This window comes from Muntiacus reevesi, chromosome 12 (genome assembly GCF_963930625.1).
Source record: "Muntiacus reevesi chromosome 12, mMunRee1.1, whole genome shotgun sequence".
Taxonomy (NCBI): domain Eukaryota; kingdom Metazoa; phylum Chordata; class Mammalia; order Artiodactyla; family Cervidae; genus Muntiacus; species Muntiacus reevesi.
Window position 1 is genome coordinate 52,658,063 of NC_089260.1, and position 23,745 is coordinate 52,681,807.

The following is a 23,745-nucleotide window of genomic DNA, read 5'->3' on the forward strand; positions in this document are numbered from 1 at the left end:
TCCCAGGTAGAGCCAGGGCTGCTAAAAGGTTTGCAAGGAAAAGATAAGGGCATTGTTTAAGGCTGTTTGGTTTCCTTACAGGTCAGAGAGGTACTTTTACTGTGAAAAAAAGAAAGGAAAGACAGATGTAAAAAAGCATTTGAGTCAATGAAGATTACCCTTGCCCTTACCTGAATGACTACTGTAATAGTCAGATTTGCTAGGTTATACTGCTATAACAAATAGCCCCACAATCTCAGTGGTTTATTTCTCATTGACATTACATGCTGACTTCAGAATGGCTGTGGTTCTGACCCCTGTGTTTTTCATTCCAGGATCCAGACTGACTGAAGGAGCAGTGCTTTTCTTGGACTGGGTCATTTTGGGGCAGAGAGACAAACATGGTGGTGGGCCCACTCAATAACTCCTAAAGCTTCTATTGGAAAGTGGTATGTGCACTTCACTCATACTTAATTGGTCAAAGCAACAAGGTTCAATCTCACAGAAGGGACCAGAAGATGATAAGAATATAATTTACACAATTTACCACAGCTACACAGAACCCTAAGATTAAAAGCTGATGGTTCTGAAGACAAGAGACCAAGAATATGTTATACAAATTAGACTGACAAGTGCAACTTGAACCAGGAAAAATATGAGAGTAATCTGTTGAAGAAAGAAAGATGAAAAAATCAAGGATTTCCCAAGGTGGTCCAGTGGTTAAGAATCTGTCTTCCAATGCAAGGGACTTGGGTTCTATCCGTGGTTGGGGAACTAACATCCCACGGTCTGCTGGGCAACTAAGCCTGCTCAGCCCAACTACTGAGCCCACATGATCTAAAGCCTGTACTCTGCAACTAGAGAAAGCCCAAGTGCTGCAATGAAGACTGAAACATCTTCCACCCTCCCAAGAAAGAATCAGAACTTGCCTAATAAACAAACCTTGAAAACTTCAGAAATAAAAAATGTATATAGTGAGGAAAATTTTGCTGTCTTTATCGACAAACCAAAAATCAGACTAGCAAACAAAACAACCAGCCAAGTGTCTTACTTCAGACACGAGCCCACCGAAGCCCACCTGTTTTGAGGATCATGGATGGGTTTTGGCAGGTCACACAAGGCATTTAGAGAATAAAATGGATCTAAAACAAGCACTTTCATGATTAGCATCATCAGTTGTGCTGGCCACGCTACTCTGTCACTCAGCAGCCGACAAAAGTTCTACTCATCTTTTTTGGTTTGCCTCCAATGCTGTCTTTTCCCAGAAACTTTCTTTGATCACTCTTTTGTGTATGAATTGCATCTTCCTTAGATGTGATGGTACTTGCACCTCTATTTAATATATTGCCTTTATTATAGTTAATTATTTACTTCTACCTCCTCACCCCCAAGACAACTGTGAGGGCAGAAACAAGAATTTATACATTTTAGGGTCTCCCATAGTGCCTAGTACAGAGAAGTGCATACAAAGGAACATAATTCATTGTTGCTGAAGTTCAGAAATTTATGATCTGGTTCGAAGCCTCTTGACAGGCAAATGTTAGCTCCACCTGTGAGGTGTTCCCAGAGCCTACATGCATAAAAGAAGAAAGAAATGATTGTTAATGACAATTCTAGGGCTCAAACTCACCAGTACTGTAAGAAAGCCTTGGTAAGATAGGCAAAGGGGGAGGAAAGGATTGGGAGTAGGGGGTTGTGTAAGTGTGAGGTTCTTTGAAACAATACCAGTATCTCTTTGTTCTTGTGCTACCTAGATTATTTTGTTCCTTTTAGGTGTTTCTATTTTTCTTTTCTTAGTATAAAATAGTAATTAGTTACATAGGTCTTAGTTTCAATAAATTGTTTTAGGATGTGGTTTGATCTCAGTTATGCAAACACTCAAAGAGAGCAATATACAGTTAATTTGAGGACTTAAATATGATATAGGACTGAAATGCGTTAAAATTATACAGAGGGCTATGTAGAGTACTTACGTTCATAATATAGAGCATGAATATTTTTAGACTTTCTGATATTAGATTTAGGTGTGCTTGTTCTATTTTGTAAATCAAAGAATTGGCCTATATCTTTGATCTATATGTTTAGGTTTTTATGGTGACAGATATCTTATAATAACTAGAAATAGAAATTCCATCTTTAGTGATAATACAGTATGGGGATCTTAGAAGAGAAGGTCTTAAGGTGCAGTTAATTAGCAGAAATCTGAAGCACACAGTCTCAAAGCAATTAAGGCTGTTAATTGAATATGTGGATGCATGGTGGAATGGCTCATATGTTGTTGGGCAGGGTACCCTAGGCTGGGAGAGAGCAGTTACATTATACATATGAAGTTGAAAAATTCACAGACAACAAATATGGGTAAATGTACATTTGTCTAGTAGTTAACTGGGTTTATGAATGGTGATACATTGTGGGCTGTATGCAAATTTGTCTATGAGAAGCAAAATCCAGCATTAACTATTCAAGCTTTCAGCCTATCTGTGGGGAGATATGGCATATGACATATGGCATACCTTTTATTCACGGAAAACTGAGCTTTTCCAGGAGATTTTGCTGTCTTCTGATTTGGCAAACATCTCTAACTCACATGCTCCTTTAAATGAAATTGGTGGTCACACAATGGCTGCCACCTAGCATCCATGCAATTTTGGGGGTAGAAGGGAATGGACATTGTCGATGAGCTCAAGGCCTCTAAACGATCTTGTCAAGATCTTCCTGGGTTCTGTGAGTTGCAGCATTTGATGAATGTATGAACCTACGTCTAAAAAGAAACTTGATTGAAATGTTCAAGACTGTGAAAAAGGTTTCAAAAACATAAAGAGAAATAAAATGCTCCTTTTAGAAGAACTTAAGTGGAAAGTGGTTAATATTTGGGACAGTGTTCATTATTTTTAAAGGCTATATCTATCCCCCATTCCCCTCTGTCCTGTCCCACCCCCAACCCCCGCCGCCCCGGTGCACGCTCAGTCGTGTCCCAGCCTTTGTGACCTCGTGGACTGTAGCCTGCCAGGCTCTTCTGCCCATGGGATTTCCCAGGCAAGAATACTGGAGTGGGTTGTATTATGCACACAGTCCTAAAAATGCGAGGTTAACCTGCGCTAGGTTATTGACTGGAACAGGAGGTTGAAGTCATTCACGCTGGATTGAGAAGCATATTCAAAAGATGACTTTTTGGAGCAGGAAAGTTCCTGTTTGTTATGTAATGTGTGCGTTTCATTATTTACACGATTTCCCCGGGCGATTGGGAGCTGTGTACACAGCCAGCTGCGTCCGAAGCAGCAACCCAGGCTTGAAATCCTTCTTTTATTGCCTTTCACTCCTTATGCCTATATTTTTTTAATGGAAAAATTTCCCTAAATTACTTCTCTAGATTAAAACAATTTTTCCCCCTTAAATATTGGTAGGAACTCTAGGCTTCCTGGAAAATTTTCCGTACTCCTTTCCACTGGTCTTAAGGATGAATTAAATTAAAAAGTGAATATTCAATGACAAAGATTCGGAGCGGGAAAGTTTTTTGGTTTTGGTAAGGGGTTCTCAAGCCCTCTCTCATCGGGGTGATTCATCTCTCTTCTCCCGACCCACTTCGTTCTTTGTGGTATTTCCTGGAGTCAGATGACAATACACAAGGGTAGGGAGCCCTGGCCAAGGCTCTGCGCACCGGGTGCTCAGGGCAGACCCCGGGCTCTAGAAGGAAGGCGCGGGAGCGGGGCGTGTGTGTGTTGGGGGGTCCGCTGTGTGTGTCGTTGGTGGGGGCGGCGGCGTCCGCCGTTTCCACGGCTTCGCCCCGGAGCCCCGGCGTTTCCCTGCGGTCCACCGCAGGCCGGCCGGAGCGCAGGGGGCGGTCCCTCCCGTCCAGCCCCGCCCCGGTCGGGTTTATAACCTGCCTGCTCGAGCTCCTGGAGCCGCCGCTTCTCTTGGGCTCCTGCCGGACTCGGGCTGCGAGTCCCCGGCCCGCCGCCCGAAAGACTCCCGCCTGGCACGCGCGCGTGCTCGCATTCACGTTGCCCTTCACGGCACGCGCTCACACTCATCCCCGCTCACACTCATCCCCCTCGCACACACGCGCGCTCACACTCACGGCAGCGCTCCCCCTGGAACGCGCGCTCACACTTTCCCACTCACACCCCACTCGCGCCCCGGAGCGCTCGCTCTGCAGGGGCGCGCAGGCACCGCCGGCGACAGCGCCGAGGGGACCCAGGGCCTCCCCATGGCTGACCTGAGCTTCATCGAAGATTCCGTGGCCTTCCCGGAGAAGGAGGAGGATGATGAGGAAGAGGAAGAAGGCGTGGAGTGGGGCTACGAGGAAGGTAACCCGCCGCGCGTCAGGAGGCTGGCGCTCCCCGCGCCTCCGCCGCCCCTCTTTCCCACGTGGGTCCCCGGCCCGTTTAGGGGCAGCAGGCGCTCGGGGCAGAGCGGGCGTCGCCCTCGTGCTTATCCGAGAGCCCGGCCTTGGTGCCGGCAGCAGTTGGCACCTGCCGCCATCCGGTGGGCGAGCCCGAAGGCTGCGTTGGTGACAGTTCCGTCTGGCTAGTAGCGAGTAGAGCAGCCTTAACTATTACTGAACACCTTGAGAATGCAGCGTTACTGAAACTCTTATTTTCTTTCTTTGAAAAAAAATTCTTTGGTTTACAGAGTTGTATTAGTTTCAGATGTACAGCAAAGTGATTCAGTTGTACAAACGCATATATTCACTCTTTTCCAGATTCTTGTCTCTTATCGCGTCCGTGAAACTATTTCTTGCTTGCCTGCGGGGAGAAAGTATTTGAGCTACTGAGTTTTCTAGAAGGATGCTGACCCGTTCAACTTTTTCTGAACAAGTCCTAAGTTTTTGAGCTGAATCAGTGGGCCTGGCAAGCTGGGGATTGACCTTGTATAAAAAGTTTAGTTTCCTAAAATGTATCCCTGAAGATGTAGGACTCCTAATGGAGCTGACAATTGGTGCTGATGTTGACTACATATCTGCAACAAATGTAGAGTTTATAACTTGCATGATGCAAATATGGAAAGAGTATTATCTATATATGCATGATATATAGGTATGTGTATATAGGAGTATGTGTGTGTGTGCTCAGTTGCTAAGTCATGTCTGACTCTGCAACTTTATGGCCTGTAGCCTGCCAGGCTTCTCTGTCCATGGGATCTCCCAGGCAAGACTAGGAGAGTGGGTTTCCATTTCATTCTCAAGGGGATACTCCCAACCTAGGAAGAGAACCCATGTCTCCTGCTTGGAATGTGGATTCTTGACCACTGAGCCACCCAGGAAGCCCTGTATATATGAATATGCACACTTCAAACTACTGTTTGCATTTCTGATAAGAAATTTTTACTCACTAGCATCAGATTTTTGGTTTTTGACTCTCACTAAGAACGTTGAGAGTTATAGGAATTTTCCAAGTACTTAACATAATTGAACTAATGAGCAGAGGAAATTTTTGTGGTATTGTTTCTTTTTCTAATCACTTAAAGATCTGAATTTCCTAGATCCATAAGTTAGTACCTCTACGTAAGCAAATAGAACATTTTGTTAATCTGGGACTCCGAATGTGATATTTGATAACATTAGATCATTCAACCTATGAGTGCAAAAATGCATGCACTTTATTAATACCATGTCTTATCTGTAAAGAGACAGTAGTCATAATTTTCTCAATAATGGCAAGGATCATAAACAATGTTTAAACTAGTTTTCCCATGTTAAATTTTGCTGTAGCTTATTTTTTCAATCCGTTCTAAGTTTGCTTCATTTTTCCTCAGGTGTTGAGTGGGGCTTGGTGTTTCCAGATGCTAATGGGGAGTACCAGTCTCCCATTAACTTGAACTCGAGAGAGGCTCGATATGACCCCTCACTGCTGGATATCCGCCTCTCCCCGAATTATGTGGTCTGCCGGGACTGTGAGGTCGCCAATGACGGGCATACCATTCAGGTTATCCTGAAGTCGAAATCAGGTATTTTAGATGTTTCTGTGTGCTTCTTATTAAACTAGCAGTCATTGCCAAGCTGATTTAGCTTGTATGACCTTAATGGTAGGACTAGCCTAGCTCTGTTGTCAGGATACCTTTATATACCATAACATGCATTTTGGGGGAATTATTTTCTGAAACATTTTGGAAAGGGTGAAATTATGAAGGTGTCAGTTGGTTGTCCCATGTTATATGATGTTATTGGAACAACCTTAGTTGGTCAAATTCCAGCTCTGTAAAATTTGAGGAAAAGTATATACAAATGTATGATGCTGGAGCTCCAGTATTTTGGTCATCTGATGTGAACAGACCACTCATTGGTAAAGTCCCTGATGCTGGGAAAGATTGAGGGCAGAAGGAGAAGATGGTGTCAGAGGATGAGATGGCTGGACGGCATCACTGATGCAAAGAACATGAACTTGGTCAAACTCCGGGAGATGGCCAGAGACAGAGAGGCCTGGTGTGCTGCAGTCCATGGGGTCTCAAAGAATTGGACGTGACTGGGCGACTGAGCAACAACATACACAAGTATACAAATCTTCGTTTTGTCCAAAGTGTTGATTAGCTCAAATCATTTAGATAATTATAATTCTGTCTTACTGCTTTGTAAAACTGAAGATCAGCATTTATTGATATAATTTGGCATCCAAGATAGACTTTTCAAATTAATTTTCTTTACTATATCAATATATAATTATATATAATATAATTAATAGTAATATTAATATAACTAATATGGCAAGAAGAATTTTAATTAATAGCAGTCAAAATCAGTCTCTAAACTCAGTGAAAGATTTAAATGGCAAACAAAACTCTTACTTTTATTTATTTTTTTAACTCTCCTCCTCCCTTCTGAACCTATTTGAGATGGATCTGAAATGTTTTTTAGAAAAACTATTGGATAATTACCAAGGAAATTGCTTTTTTGCTTATATATGGGGGAGAGGAGAGCAGAATATTTTAAAATTAGCATTAATTTCTTGCTTTTCATAGTGAATACTAACTATACTTCTTGGGAAGAATGTAAAATCAGGAATATGTTGAAATATTGGGGAGTATTTAATAAACAGAGACCAACTGTACTCAGATTAATTCTGAATCAATAAATTTGATATTTCAAGCCATAAAATCTTTGGGTTTAATGTTATATAGGACAGGTATTGATTTCCAACTATGAATATTTTATTCATTGTGAATATCCAGTTCAGTTCAGTTCAGTTGCTCAGTTGTGTCCAACTCTTGGTGACGCCATGAACTTCAGGCCTCTCTGTCCATCACCAATTCCCAGAGTTTACTCAAACTCATGTCCATGTGGTGCCATCCACATGGTGGTACCATCCATCCATCTCATCCTCTGTCGTCCCTTTCTCCTCCTGCCCCCAATCCCTCCCAGCATCAGGGCCTTTTCCAATGAGTCAACTCTTTGCATGAGGTGGCCAAAATATTGGAGTTTCAGCTTCAGCATCAGTCCTTCCAATGAACACCCAGGACTGATCTCCTTTAGGATGCACTGGTTGGATCTCCTTGCAGTCCAAGGGACTCTCAAGAGTCTTCTCCAACACCACAGTTCAAAAGCATCAATTCTTCGGCACTCAGCTTTCTTCACAGTCCAACTCTCACATCCATACATGACCACTGGAAAAACCATAGCCTTGACTAGACAGACCTTTGTTGGCAATGTAATGTCTCTGCTTTTTAATATGCTATCTAGGTTGGTCATAACTTTTCTTTCAAGGAGTAAGCATCTTTTAATTTCATGGCCGCCCCAAAACAGAGCCCATCAAGCATTGTTTCGACTCTCTGCCCACACGGTCCTGCCTTGACCACGGAGGAAGAGTTGTCTGTGTTTCTGTCTGGGCCTGTTTGGCGCACACACTCTGACCCCTTCCTCCATCCTCTTTGGAGACCTTGCTCCATCAGATGCCTGTCTCCTTTCTACCACTACAGTCATTTCTTCACTGTTTCTCCTTTTTCAGTATTTCTCCATACTTAAAAAAGAAAATAACAAAGAAACCTGTGTATGGAGAAGTTTATTTATTTACCCAGGTTCCATCCTTGGGTTGGGAAGATCTCCTGGAGGAGGAAATGGCAACCCACTCCAGTATTCTTGCCTGGAGAATCCCATGGATGGTGGAGCCTGGCAGGCTACAGCCTATGGGGTCACAAAGAGTTGGACATGACAGAGCAACTGAGTACATGGAAGTTTTGCCCCCCATCATCCCTGTATACTTATAGTTGTTATTTAAATTAGCTCAGTGTTTTTATTATTATGACTGTGCAGCTATTGTTTCCAGCTGAGGCTATGTTCTGTTTCCTTTATTGAATAATGTGGGGGGGGCCCCCACCCGTGGTGTAAGTGTATTTTTGTTTATTTGGTTTTTTGTTTATCCATCATGGTTTCATTTCCACACTCTCTGACGGCTGGCAGGCACATCTTCTCCCAGGACATTCAGAAAGTCCTTTGAAGTCCTTCTGTCCCTCATATCCACCCTTCCTTCTCTCCTCCAGCCCACCTGGATTGCCATTGCCTGCAGCATCCTAGATCTCAGGCCTAGGAAGTCCACTGACTGTCTGTGCGCTCTATCCCATGTTTGCTGGATGATGTGATCCTCCTTTGAGACTGTTCCCTCCTTTCAGAGAGTTTTTGGTTTATTTCCTCCCACAGCTCCTCTCCTAGTAACTTGCTGAGAAGAAGGGCGTGTGAGAGTAAATATTTAGATGTCTTGTGTGTCTCTGTGCTGGGTACTTGGTGGGCCCAGAAATCAAAAGATAATTGTCTTTTATTTCTCAGGAACTTTCTTATACTATTTAATTGATAAGTTTTCTGTTTTTTCCCCTCTTTTTCCCTTAACTCTTTTTTAAGGTCTTTTTTCTTTTATTTTGTTAGATTTCCTCAACTTATTTCTTTTTTTTTTCATTTATTTTTATTAGTTGGAGGCTAATTACTTTACCATATTGTAGTAGTTTTTGCCATACATTGACATGAATCAGCCATGGATTTACATGTGTTATTTCTTTCTATTAAACTTCTACTCTCTTATATTTGGCTTCTAATTGTCTTATATTTATCTCTAATCTGCTCCTATATTTTTAATTTCTAAAATATGGTGCTTATTCTATGAATTTAAAAAAAAACACCTACCGGTGTTTATTTCTTGATTACAGGATCTTTTTTCTGTTCTCCTGTGTTTCTGTTTTATTCTGGGGTTCTTCTTCTGTTTGTTTTGGTCTCTCTCTTTTATGCCGGAGGTTCTTCTCAAATGTCCAGTGATCTTTGGCTCTTTGTTCACGTTTAGTAATGGGTCTAAAAGTCAAGTTAGAGGCTCTGCATGTGGGCAGGGATTGAGGTCTGGTGCCTGTCACAGTAACATGGTTATGTAGGAGCAGGCTGTGTTGTTGGAGGAGCCTTTGTAGGTTTATGGATTTCTCTGGGGGAAGCCATGTGATGGCTCACACCTGGCTGTCTGTATTCTGGTTGTTGACTGCAGGTGAAAAAGCGTGTAACCAGAGGGTACATTCATTATAGTTAATGAACCTACATTGACACCTCATCTACACCCAGAGTCCATAGTTTACATTAGGGTTTGCTCTTGGTGTTTTTGAGCTTGAACAAATGTTTAATGACATGTGTCCACTACTGTAATATCATACAGAATGATTTCACTGCCCTAAAAATTCTGTGTGTTCCTCCTTTTCTTCTGTCTCTCTTCCCAGCTCTTGGAGATCACAAATCCTTATACTGTCTCCATAGTTTTGCATTTTTCATGTCATGTGGTTGGAATCATACATTTTATAGGCTTCTACTTGGCTTCTTTTGCTTGGTAGTAATGCATCGAAGGTTCCTTGGATGCTGTTTTGTTTTTTATTTAATAAAAAATTTGTAGAATAAGCACAATTAAAATTTTTTTGGGGGAACTTCCCTGGTGGTCCAGTGGTTGAGTCTTCACTTCCAGTGCAGGGAGTCGTGGGTTCGATCCCTGGTTGGGAAGCTAAGACATACCTTGTGGCCAAAAAATCAAAACGTAAAATGGAAACAGTATTGTAACAAATTCAATAAAGACTTTAAAAATGGTCTATATAAAAAGTCTTAAATTTTTTTTGTTTTGTATTAAAAAAGAGTACAGAATTACTAAAAGGAGTTAGAACAACTATAGTATAATTTAAATACTTCCACTTATTAAGTGAAAGCTTCTAGCATAATCCTTATGGTATAGTTTCCTTAGGTAAGTATGCTTAGTTGCTCATTCCTGTCCGACTCTTGCGACCCATAGGCTGTAGCCTGCCAGGCTCTACTGTCCATGGGATTCTCCAGGCAAGAATACTGAAATGGGTTGCCCTTTCCTTCTCCAGGGTATCTTCCTGACCCAGGAATTGAACCTGGGTCTCCTGCATTGCAGGCAGACTCTTTACTGACTGAGCTATGAGGGAAGCCCTTAATAACCCTATCTGGGGTTTTAAATTTGAGAGATGTCATGAGCACAAGTCTTTCACTCCAGACCTCCTGCTCAAAGTTTCCAAACCAAGGTCATTGATAAGCTCCTCATCCCACGATCAAAGGACCACTTTAAAATCTTTACAGTACTTTAATTCTGCTGCATTTGCTGTGAAATTTTTGGAAACTCTTTCTCCTGTTGGTCTCAATGACACACCAGCTCTGGATGTTTCTTCTTAATTTTGACTACCTTTCCTCTGCCAGTTCTTCATTCCCCATTATCCTTAATTGATGGAATTTCTCAAAGTTTCTTCCTCGACCCTCTTCTTGAGAAGAAAATAGTCTGATTGTGTAGGTGATAACAATAAGGCAGCAGATGAGATTAGGAAGGTGACTGAATCATAGATTCACTGAATGGGTTGGCCCCCTGGAGGCCACCATTCCAGCCCCCGATCTCAGACCCTCTGGCCAGTAGCTGCATGTCTTCAGCTTAAACAGCTCAGGAAAAGATATTCATGCCTCACTGAGAGAGGATCCATTATGCTTTTGAGTGAAACCACATCAAAAAGTCCTGGGATCTCCTTCATCACTTCTACTGTAGAATTCTGGATCTATACAGAACACATGTAATTGTACTTTCTCCTTTTTTTTATTTTTAAAATTTTATTTTAACATTTATTTTTGGCTGTACTGGGTCTTCCTTGCTGCTTGCAGGCTTCCTCTAGCTGTGGCAGATGGGGGCTACTCCCTAGCTGTGGGGCGTGGGTTTTTCATTGCGGTGTCTTCTCTTGTTGCAGAGCACAGGCTGTAGGGTGCGCGGGCTCAGTAGTTGTGGCACATGGGTGTGCCACATGCCCTGCAGCATGTGGGATCTTAGACCAGGGGTCGAACATGTGTCCCTACATACATTGGCAGGCGGACTGGACCACCAGAGAGGTCCTGCAATTGTTCTTCCATATGACATCCTTTAAAATATTCACTACTACCAACGCATCATGAAGTTGCTGTTTTTCTTTTCCAGACATAATTAGTTCCTTCAGCTGGTCCTCAAATGATAGCCCTCCCTCCATTAATGCATATTTATTGATCATTTACTACCTGAAATACATATTAACTTATCTCTTCTTAGAGAAGTTCATGTAAATGAGGACAACTAGGAGAGCAAAACTTGAATCTCTTTATGATCATATTTATTATTAGCTGACTCTGGGGGACTTGAATTATCTGGACTGTCATCTTCATCTGCTTCACTTTGCTTATAGACCCAGTTTAACTGGCCTCCTTGCCCTATTGTTTGATGTTAGCACTGCATTTATGAGCTGATGATATTTATTCTTTAATGTGAAATAAAGCTATAGGTTAAAAGCTAAGGACTGTTAAACATATTGATTGTTGCTTTGAAGACTTCAAATGTTAAAAGAACTAATTAATACTATTTTTTAGAATGTTTTATGAATACATTTGGGATTCCTTAAAAATTAAACTGAGGTTATAAGGTCTTTAAACCTATTGAGAAGTGCTCTTTGATGACCTAGAGTGGTGAAAGGGAGTTGGAGGGAGGCTCCAGAGGGAGGTGATATATGTGTACTTATATCTGATTCATGTTGTTGTACGGCAGAATCTAATAGAACATTGTGAAGCAATTATAGTTCAATTTAAAATAAATTAAAAAAACTTATTGAGAATGAACTTTAAGGACCGCTGATTCTTTGGGGGATCCATCAGGGGCCATTGGCGTTGGTCTTCCTGAATTTGGGGTCATGACTCCATAAGGCTCTGTCTCCCAATCATGCTGTCTTTGGCTGTGGCTGCAGCTTTCTCAACAGTTGGGCTTGCACTTTTCTGATCTACCATCTATGCAGACCTAGGAGTAACATTTTAATCCACTTTTTCTTTGGCTGTGCCTCGCGGCACACAGGATCTTAGTTTCCAGACCAGGGATGGAACTGGTACCCCTCTGCAGTGGAAACACAGAGTCCTAACCACTGGGTCACCAGGGAAGTCCCAGGCCTGGGAGTAATATTTTAAAATGCAAAAATATTAGCCCACTGCTTAAAAACTATTGATGATTCTCCAAGATAAACTCCAGCCCATCTGCATGGGCTGCCATCTGCCCACCCCCACTCGGCCAGTTTAATACCTTGAGGCCTGCCTTTGGCCATTGGACACCTCTGACTTTCTTCTCTTGGCACCCATTCTGGCCATTTCCCACCTCTGAGTCTTTCTGAACCTCTTCTTTATGCTTCTAAAATATAGTCTCTCACTTCTGCACTTAGCTGACCCTTTAAGGCTTGCTTAGCTGTCACCTCCTCCATAAAGTCTTCCCTGATTACTTTCTAACTCCTCCCCTCCCCCCCAACCCCCACTCTTGGTTTTGGTTTGGATCCTGCTGGGTTCCAACTGCCTTGTGCATTTTCCTCTGCTCTTTCTTCTTTTTTAACTTCTGTCCTCAGTCATGTCCAACTCTTTACGACCCCATGGACTGTAGCCCACCAGGCTCTTCTGTTCATGGGATTCTCCAGGCAAGAATACTGGAGTGGGTTGCCATTTCCTCCTCCAGGGGATCTTCCCAACCCAGGGACTGAACTCCTATCTACTTCATTGCAGTTGAATTCTTTACCTGCTGAGCCATTGGGGAAGCCCCTTTCCCTTCTGCCCCTATGAAATCACTTTTAGTTCCTTCAGCACTGAGAATGCCTTGCTAGTGCAAGGCTATATCCTTCCTTTTACACACAATGGTCAGCACATGGCCAGACATGGAGTCCATCTCAAAACGTGTGTTGAACTTGAATGAAATGAGGGGGACTCAACCTTTGAACTCTCTGGCAAATCTGTTTTCAGCAAAGGATTATAGAAGCTTAGATTGATTCAGGGGAGTGTATATGTGTCATGTCTCTATGGATTCTCAGATTTTGCAGAAGCTTCTGAAAGGAGCTCTTTTATATTATAAGTGTAGTGGCCACGCCTATCAAAGAAAAAGCGTTCAAGACAACGGAGGTGGTAGCAATGACAACAGTGTATCCTGTATCTTTTTCACAGTTTTGTTATTCTCAGGAAATGCAGCACAACATCATTGTGAGTTTCATGTTTCATGGTAATTTTATTGGATGTGATGATACCACAACTAATAAACCTGCCATAGAGTGACAAAATATCACTCAGCAAAATTTGATATTCATAAATGCAGGAAAAGTGTTCTTCTCTTGGTATGACTAGTTTTCTTGTAAAGCAAGTAAATGGTCCAAAGGAAAAATAATGCCTTGAGAGGATGCTGCCAAATGGGTGAAAGAGAGCTGCTATTTATTTGTAGTCTGTAAACACAATCACTTGTGGGGGATGACCAGGTAATGCTTTTACCTGGAACCTCATAAAATTCTGAATTCAGGATATTGTCAGTTTTTATGGCTTTGCATGGCCCTGTGATTTTAGTGTGAGTTAACTTTGGATTATTTGTCTGCAGCAAAAGTGAAAGGTACCAGAACCAATTCTTGGCTGATAGCTTCCCCTTTGTCACCTCTCCCAGGGGACCAGGCTTGGTTAAAAACGCTTCCCTTCTTTGTGTTCCTTTTCAGCCCAGTAGAATGTAAGACCCCGGGGATCTGGTTTCATTAGAATTTTCTTGAGCATGAGGACCGTGTAATGACCAACAGTGAAAGTGTTAGTTGTTCAGTCTTGGCTGACTCTGCGACCCCGTGGAGTGTAACCCACCAGGCTCCTCTGTCCGTGGGATTCTCTAGGCAAGAATACTGGAGTGGGTTGCCATTCTCTTCTCCAGGGGAGCTTCTCCACCCAGGGATAGAACTTGAGTCTCCCACATTACAGGCAGATTCTTTACTGTCTGAGCCACCAGGGAAACCCTGTAATGACCAAATAAATATCATAGTAAAAGTCTGATCTTCATAAATATATACATTTGCATTTCATCCCAGCAGGATGTAAGATCCATGAAGCCAGTGAGTTTTGTCTGTTGTGTCAACATCCATGTGTCTTAAACACCATGTGCCTGCCACAGTGTAGGTGATCAAAAAGTATTTGTTCAGGTATTTTTCAGTGAAACCCCTGTGGACCTGGAACTTCTTTTCAATAAGACATACATCTGTGCAGTTTGAATTTTCAGGGCATTTAAAAATATCATCTCTATTTCCAAGTTTTAATCTGAAGAAATATTGGCCACTAGGCAGGTGGGAGGTGTACTGGTGACGCTCAGCTCTCTCTTTTCTGCCCCTGAACTCACTAACAGGATCAGCTTCACCCACTGCTATAAGATAGTACTAGTGAACTGCTCTGTAACGGTTTCAGAAACTGTGTGTGTGTGTGTGTGTGTGTACCTGATGAAAATGTTTTGGGGAAAAATATTTTTAATCCTCTTTGTTTTCACAATACTCCCGTTTCTTTCCGCTTAGCCTTGTGGAGCTAAGCCTCATTCAAGACAACTTTCTGCTCTTTTTTAAGAGTGGAGTGTTGGAACCGTGCCCCTCACAACCCTGCCACTCCACCCCCGCCAGTACCCCAAAGCCTTAGGTCGGGTCATAGACACAGAGGGTGAAGGGTGCTTCAGTTTCAAATGGTGCAGGCTGATCTCGATCTCAGGGAGACAGCAGTGAGCAGTGGCTTGAAGCGAGATCTTAGTTCCCTGCCCAATATTTTGTTGCTTCAAGACTAGATGTACTTTCCATCATCCTTCAGAGTGCCCTTGTTTGGGACAGAGTTCTAGGTTATCTCCAGAAGTGGGACATAGAGTCAGGGCCCCATAGAACTAAAATTTAATATTTTAAATATTGTGAATATTTTATCACAGTTTTATTTTGTTTGCATTTACATAACACTGGATGATAGATAGCTTTTTAAAAATTGTGATTTCATTGTTGGAAAACCAGGTTGGCTTAATAATAATTGGCTTCATGGGTAATTATGCCAGCTAACATCTGTTCTCTCAGTTGAAAGTGTGCTTGTGTAATGGATTATCTATAAACAATGTTTAATTTAGTGATAAGTCTATAGAAAATTATTGGTCAGTCTGAGACTCAGGTCATATTCTTATCTCCTGATCAATGCTAAGTTTAAGTCTCAGGGGAAACTGCTATAGCTGCTGTGTTTATCTCCTGTCTGCTCCTATGCCTAAAATATATAAGAAGTTAACATATACATGTCATTCTCAAGTATTTTAGAGTTTTTGAATGTCTGCTGTATCAAGATGATAGTATGAACTCATCCCACAGTAGCTATACTCTCCTCATTTTGGCTATGTGAATTTAATCTGTAGAATTTATGAGACCTCTTGGCAAAAAATGTCCCCAAATGTTTACAATGCTGTGCTGATGAATGTGTTTGAGATGTAATTAAGTAGAACTTATTTTCTTTTTTCAGTTCTATCAGGAGGTCCATTGCCTCAAGGACATGAATTTGAGCTGTATGAAGTTAGATTTCATTGGGGAAGAGAAAACCAGCGTGGTTCTGAGCACACAGTTAATTTCAAAGCTTTTCCTATGGAGGTAAGAAGAACAAATCAGCTTGAACAACACCAAAACTTTGTTGTTCATGTAGAGTATTTGGTGATTTACTGAAAATGATTTAGTTTCCAAGTAGCTGTGTAGTTCTTGAATTTTATCAATTAATATTAAAATGAAAAAGTCCTCAATAAGCTTTTGGCAGCAGAAGAAACTTCCCGTTAGCCTTAGTGGGCCTGGAGAATGCTCAGGGGCTGTTGGTTATAAAGGTAATCTATGCTGTAAAGTTTCATCATAGTAGTAGTATTATTGTAAAAATTCTGCAGATTCAGCAGGTCACTTTTGTGGATCCTATGAATAGATGATAAGCAGAAGGCAACTTTTGGAGAAACCTCAATGGTAATTAAAATCTAGTTTAGTTTTGATTAAAATTGGTAAGTTGATTTATTCATCTCAAGCAATTAGGGGGAGAGAGAAGAGATTTTTAGAGAGTTATTTTGTCTGAGGAAGTCACTCTCCTACTTATCTTCTTAGTCAACTCCTGCTCTTCTTCAGTATCTAGTTAGCATGTCATTTCCTCATGGGCCTCTTTCTGAGTTCCTTCCCAAAGCAGAATTAATTTCTTCCTCCTCAATGCTCCCAGTTCCCTTGATAGATGGCTGCTGAGGCATTGATCTCATGCATTGTAACCTTTAGTGTTTAAAGAGTCCTTCTCACTAACTGTGGGCTCTTGTTATGGATTGAAGTGTTTGTGATTTGCCACCCCCCACCCCCTCAATTCATATGTTGGAAACTCTACCCCTTCATGTGATGATATTAGGGGGTGGAGCCTTTGGAAGGTGATTAGGATTAGAAGAGGTCATGAGGGTGGGGCCCTCATGAATGGAATTAGTGCCCTCTTGCCTCCAGAGGGAGCTTGCTTCTCCTTGCTCACTGCTGGTTGATGGTCACAGGACCATCTCCAAGCCAGGAAGTGGGCTCTCACCAGGTACCCTGATTGTGGACTTCCCAGCCTCCAGAGCCGTGAGAAATAAATTCTGTTGTTTAAGCTACCAGTCTATGGTAATTTGTTATCACAACCCAAGCTAAGACAGTCTCCCTCTCAGTCTCTGTGTTCCTTCCAATGTTGAGTCCAGTGCAAGGAACATCGAGACAACCCATGTTGGTGCGATTGACAGGATGCCTCTGTTGTTCATATTTCTTTCTTTTTTTTTTTCATATTTCTTTCTATAAGGACCAAAGTTCTCACCTGGGAAATAGTCCATCAGTGACAAGTAATGGTATATCTGAGGGGCCATCAAAATGCCAGTCTTCCTCTCTATCATTCCCAGCTGCAGGTACTGCAGTATGGAATTGCTCATGACCAGATGCCACATTCATATCTGCCTCATTGCCTGGAAATCACTATACTGTTTATATAAGTGATACATGTACCTTAAAGAATGAAATCAAAGAAAATATTTCTCAGTGTTGCTTGAATAATCATTAAAAAAGTTTTCTTTTGAAAGCTCAAAATATCCCTTCATTTAAAAAAAAAAACTCAGGGTCTTAAAAGAAATATTAAATGAAAAAATACTACATGTTTTGAGGATGGAGGGAAAAAACCAATTGCAGTGTGTTGAATAGTATATGTGTTATGTGATACTAAGGACAATAATTGGAGATACTTCTTTAAGGACTTGATGGGCGATGTTGGGTCTTCAAATGTTACCTTTCTAGGGGCTTTTTTCCTCAATGCCCATAGACATCCTCTCACTTCTAGTGCCTTGAAACAGTTCCACCCTGTCTCTGTGTCACCTCTTGCTGCTGCCCTATCCCCATCCAATGTGAGAAGGAAGAGTTCACGCCAGAACATACGAGAGAAGAGAGAGGACCAAAGACAATTCCAAATAACTAAATCTGCAGAGAAGCCGAGGGCTGTGGAGGGACAGGAAAACACTGTGCTGTCATCCTGCCCTCTTCTTTGTGTTTGAAAAGCTTCTCCATTTCAACCAGCCTTCAAAGATATATTGGTCTAATCAAAAATTTAGGGAGAGATGGGAGTCCTTGGGAAAGCACCAACTTCTGGATGAAGATTCAGTGACTTTGCTTGTGACACACAGAATTTACAGCCTTGGGGAGTTTTATTCGCTTAAGTGAGTCAGTGATATGTGCTTTCTCCCCGAAGTCAAAAAGAACTTCCGGATCGAACGTTCAGACTGGTCCTGCTACTTGATGAAGGTTTAACTGTCCTGGTCCATTAAGCACAGGTAATGGTTTGTGCTGAGTGGAGATTAAATTCTGGTTTTGTTTCTGCAGAAATATTTTTATGTTTAGAATGATGGAATTACTGACTGTAATTTTTCCAAAATAGGTGATGAATAATATTTGAATTCTGTGTTATCCCAGATTATCTCTGATCCAGTCCTAGAGAGAAATACTTCTACTGGTCATCTGATGTTGGTTTTTAGTGCTGGGTCCTGTTGAGTGCATTAGTGCTGGGGGTGCACAGAGTTAGAGGGAGGTAACTGTGAGTCAGGTGTTTTTTGTTTTGTTTTGTTTTAACGGAGGCAGTGAAAGGTAAGTTGGGTTTTCAGGCAGAGAGGGCTGACTCAGTGAAAGAGAGACAGACTCCATGTAGAATAGTTGAGGAGGGAATGAGATGCCTAAGTGGAGATAGGTAGATAAATTGCTACCATCCCCCTGTCCTGAACTGCCATCAGCGGCCGTTTGGAACATAAGGACATAACCAAAGGAACAGTGGAAAGTGAGGGGACCAGGTACAGTTTGGGGTACATGATTTAAAAAAAAAATAATTTTCTAGGACACTTTTTGTTTCTTATTTGCAGTTTAAGATTGACTTTAATCTCCAGAAGATATTTCGATACATATTTCCTTTTTGTTGATTTTACTTAAACTTAAATGGATGGTTTATTCCACAAACACTGTAAACAGATATTTAACTTGTCTGTTGCATATAACATGGGGATAGCTTTTAACAGAAATTCATCAAGCTTGCCTGTTGACTTTTAAAAATTATGTGTGTGTGTGCTCAATTGTGTCCAACTGTGACCTCCTGGACTGTAGCCCACTGGGCTTCTCTGTCCATGGAATTTTCCTGGCAAGAATACTGGAGTGGGTTGTCATTTCCTACTCCAGGGGATCTTCCCCACCCGGAATTGAACCTGCATCTCTTGCATCTCCTGCATAGGCAGGAGGATTCTTTACTGCTGCACCACCTGGGAAACCCTTTTAAAATGATAAATGCAGGCCTAAAAACAATCCTGAATATATGTTTGATGCTACTAGTAGTCAGACACATCACTTCGAAAATTAACACACTTTGTGATATTAGACAATTTAAACTGCAGCTCTTGCTCGCAGCAAGATGGATCAAGCATGTCCTTTCTGCTTTTCCTACTTGAGATTTGCAGTTTTGAGAAACACGGAAACATGGCTGCCTGATGCTTCTTGCCATGTTTTCATCTTGTAAACCAAATTCTATTATGAAGACTCCAGATTTCTGCTTAAATGACAGTGCCTTAACAAGAGAAAAGAAAATTGTGCTGCATTTTTCTTCCTGTTACCTAAAACTTAATGGGTTTGCATGTATTAACTATTTTCACAAGTGTCTGGGTGATGTCTACCAGCTTGAATTCTTACCGTGTGGATATTTTACATCATGATATTTAATCAAGACAGCAAGTGTGAGTAGAAGGTTGTTGATATAAGACAAGTATGGGATCCAGTCAAATTAATTCCCATATGTTTGTCCTTCTGGCTGCTGTAGAAGCTTCGTATTTTCTTTGGATGTCGTTGGATGTCTTAGCTCTTGATGTTCAACTTTAATACTGTATGAATTTTGTGATTAACTCTATGCTTTGTGAATCCACCATATCACTAGAATTATTTATTGTATTCATATTAATTTTGTTTCAAATCCAAATAATGGAGGAACTTCTAGATATTTACATTCAAATTCAACTTTCAGGATATGAGTTGTGTTTTAGTCATTTTGTATGTGGAGACTGTCATGTTCTTTGCTATTTCAAGGTAGTCTAATGTTTCAGTTCAGTTCAGTTCAGTTCAGTTCAGTTGCGTCTGACTCTTTGCGACCCCATGAATCGCAGCACACTAGGCCTCCCTGTCCATCACCAGCTCCCAAAGTTTACTCAAACTCATGCCCATCGATTCGGTGATGCTATCCATCCATCTCATCTTCTGTCGTCCCCTTCTCCTGCCCCCAGTCCCTCCCAGCATCAGGGTCTTTTCCAATGAGTCAACTCTTCGCATCAGGTGGCCAAAGTCCTGGAGTTTCAGCTTCAGCATCAGTCCTTCCAATGAACACCCAGGACTGATCTCCTTTAGGATGGGCTGGTTGGATTTCCTTGCAGTCCAAGGGACTCTCAAGAATCTTCTCCAACACCACAGTCTAATGTTTAACTCCTGGTAAATTGCAATTAATCTTCACACAGGGATTGCTACACTCATACTTTTATGGGAGAGTACATTCCAAGCATTCAGGTTTTGTGCCAGAGCAGCAAAATTAAGAAAAAATCTGGGGGATGGAGAGATCAATAGTATGTTTAAGTTTTTTTTTTCCCTTTAAATAATAATATTAGCTTTCTGCTCTCCCTATCATTTTGCAAAGGGAGGTTCTCTAATTTAATAACTAAATGTAGGAAGAATATGATCTCAGGATAAACACCAGCCTATACGTTGAATAGACTGAACTTTTATTTATTTATTTTGATTTCACATTAAAAATTTCTTTAAAAATTTATTTATTTGAATTGGAGGATAATTACTTTATAATAGTGTGGTGGTTTTTGCTTTATATCAGTATGAATCGGCCATAGGTATACATGTGTCCCCTCTATCCTGACCCCCACCTCACACCTCCCTCCCCACTCCATCCCTCCAGACTGTCACAGAGCACCGGCTTTGGGTGCCTTGCATCATACACCAAACTTGCACTGGCTATCTGTTTTACATATGGTAATGTATATGTTTCAATGCTTCAATGCAATTCTCTCAAGTCATCCCACCCTCTCCTTCTCCCACTGAGTCCAAAAGTTTGTCCTTTACATCTGTGTCACCTTTGCTGCCCTACATGTAGAATTGTCAGTACATGTTTTACAATGTGTTGATTTCTGCCATACGACATGGTAAATCAGCTGTAATTATACATATATTCCCTCCCTCTTAAGCCTCCCTCCCTTCCCCCATCTCACCCCCCTAGGTCATCACAGAGTACGTGACTGGGCTCCCTGTGTTATACCACAACTTCTCACCAGCAGCTATCTATCTACTGAACTTTAAAAAAACTCCCTGGGTTATTTCCATTTTCCTCATTTCACTACAGATGAATGGTGGTTTTATCAGAACGGGCACCGACCCTGCCCACACACCAGCAGGAGATCGGAGCTCGGGTTTGACTTTCATCCCCTTTGGGCCTAAAAGTTTACCCTTTGAGAGTGAATTATCCAGACAGAGACACAGCTATTGTAGGGCCGACTCTTATCTTTATTTACATTGTAGTCAAAGAGAAGCTCTTGCTCTGTGTACTCTCAAGGGCTCAGTGAGAACTGAGCTACATACCAGCTGTCTATGGAAAGTTGAGTGCATAAGATGAAGTTCTGTTGTGTGAAGCAGGAGTCCTTTTTTAAAATAGAAAAAGAAAAGCCAACTTTTTGGTCACATGGTGTAGCATGTGGTTTCTTAGTTTCCTGACCAGGGATTGAGCTGGTGCCCCTTGCATTGGAAGTGAGGAGTCTTTAACCACTGGATCCTCCGAGAAGTCCTGAGCAGAGTCTTCAATTGTGAAGAGTCAGCCCTTGGTTGTAAAATAGGCCAACAAAACACTATGAAGAATGTATCTTATAATAAAATGCCAATCCTGAATATTATACTCCATGCACTCAATGCCCCAGGTCTCCAGATATCCCGCATTTCTTCTGTTGTTTTCAGGCAAATAGTAGTGTCTATCATTTAAGTGTTCTTTGAGTGAATAACTCCTGACCTTTGGGTTGCTGCCTTTCAACTCACTTGCATATTCATTTGACAGAAAGATGTTGATTTTTATTCATTTCCTGAGGAGATAGCAAGAAGAGTTTCATTCGTTAATAGAAGATCTTTTCAAGTTATTTGATCTCCACAGGCATCCCAAGTTGAGTTTTTAAAGTTTGTGAATCTCTTCCAAAATAGAGACTTCCATTGACTTTCCAAGGAAGTATAACAGGATAACTTCAGTGAGTTAGACCATGATGAGGATTAGACATACAAGGCATATGGTCAAATATTTTATTTGTGAGAAGAACTTTAGAGATCACTTAGAAAAGTTATACTGAAGTAACTTTCTAAACTCTTATTAACCTTAGAGAAATCTGAGGCTCCCAAAGGTTGAGGGTCACAGAGCACTTTACAGGAAACCATGATGTAGAAGCATGTCCTTTGATTAATTAAATGCTCCATTTAAGAATTATCCTTTGCTACTGGTTTTGTCTTTGGTGATTTAGATGGAAGGAGACAACACTAGAATCTATGTCCCCCTCTCCACTGCCCCTGACATTTATGTCTGCATGCACCCACATTTAGATGTGGGTATGTTTTTGCTTTTTGGTCTTTTCTTTTTGGCTGTGCTCCAAGCCATGTAGGGTCTTAGTTCCCAGACCAGGGATTGAACCTGCATCCCCAACACTGGAAGGTAGATTCCTAACCACTGGACTGCCAGGGATCTCCAAGGTGGGCTTGTTTCAAACTTGCTCTGTTCTAGTGAAACTGAACTGACCTTGTGCCTGGGTCTTATGGGCTATGAAGACAAAACTCTGAGGGCCTTTGTGAAGGTACAGGGGTCTGCAAGGAGCAATCTTGCAACCTCCGAAGAATTGGGGTGGATTTAATGGACCATCAACTCCCCTCACCCCTTCTGAGATGCTCCCAAAGATCTGGAGAGAAAGTGGCTGTTGCAGGAAATGGCAAAGGACACGCAGGATCTGTGAACTGACTTGTGTTCTGAGAGGTGCTTTTTTACTTTTTCACCTTCCAAAGCCAAGTCTTACTAGGAAATGAAGCTCTAGTTTGAAAGCAGTTTATTTGCCATGATAGTTAATACTTGGGATTGTGGTTGCTTTATGGGAAATAAAGGGAATCTTGCCAATAAGAAGAGTTAAGACTGACACTAAAGGAAGCAATTTCACATTTGAATGTTCAGCTTCTCTGGGTGGTGTTATCATTTTGACCAGAAAAAGTTCTCTCAACTGTAATGATTGTGATCATTTGGATACCCAGGAATTATCCACAGGACTAGCAGATTGAGCCTTTTGGATAGTCAGATGGAAAAATTAGAACCTTGTGCTGTGGCCTCTTCAGTGGTCTTAATTGGGGAACTCCCTGTCACATTTGGGTAAAGAAAAATAAAAACAGAATTCTAATGAACACTTGCCTTTTTATTCCATAAAAATCATAGCTCCTGCTCTGATTCAGCATGTTTTTTTTTCATTTATTAAAATGTATTTAGAGCAGAAATCTCACACTTTAGTGAGTAGAAAATAAATTATAGTTCTGAGCAAACAGAAATGTTCTTTTAGCTGTACTACGTGATGTGGCAGTTTGCCGTTTCCTCTTTGAAACAGGATTGTATAAGGCTAATCTGACCTTTAAGTAGTTACTTTGAACCTACCTTCAATTTTACATTTATAAGGATTTCTTGTAGTAGATTATTCATTATCATTGTTTGAAAATGTATGGGAGGCTTTTCTTGCTAAGCTAACTGAAAGAAGGATTAATATTGTAGCTGGTTTTACCATGTAAAGGCAAATTTGTGCAAAATGAATTAGTTCCTATAAATGAATATGATATATAATGAATTTATAGGTGGCTATAGACTTGCTGCATGTAGACATTTTAAAAAGATGTTTATTATTATTTTTAATACAGAAGTTATCC

At 41.3% G+C, this 23,745-nt stretch overlaps 1 protein-coding gene across 2 annotated transcripts in view; it reads left to right on the top strand.

Annotated features, from left to right (window-relative positions):
- Positions 1–3,895: 3,895 nt before the first annotated feature.
- CA8 (carbonic anhydrase 8) overlaps positions 3,896–23,745 on the top strand; it is an 84,227-nt gene continuing 64,377 nt past the window's right edge. For both annotated transcript variants that reach the window (XM_065902746.1, XM_065902747.1), the window contains exons 1-3: positions 3,896–4,286; positions 5,734–5,925; positions 15,740–15,864. In XM_065902746.1, the coding sequence (XP_065758818.1) occupies positions 4,187–4,286; positions 5,734–5,925; positions 15,740–15,864 (417 nt within the window). In that variant the 5' untranslated portion in view covers positions 3,896–4,186. The remainder of the gene's footprint in view (positions 4,287–5,733; positions 5,926–15,739; positions 15,865–23,745) is intronic.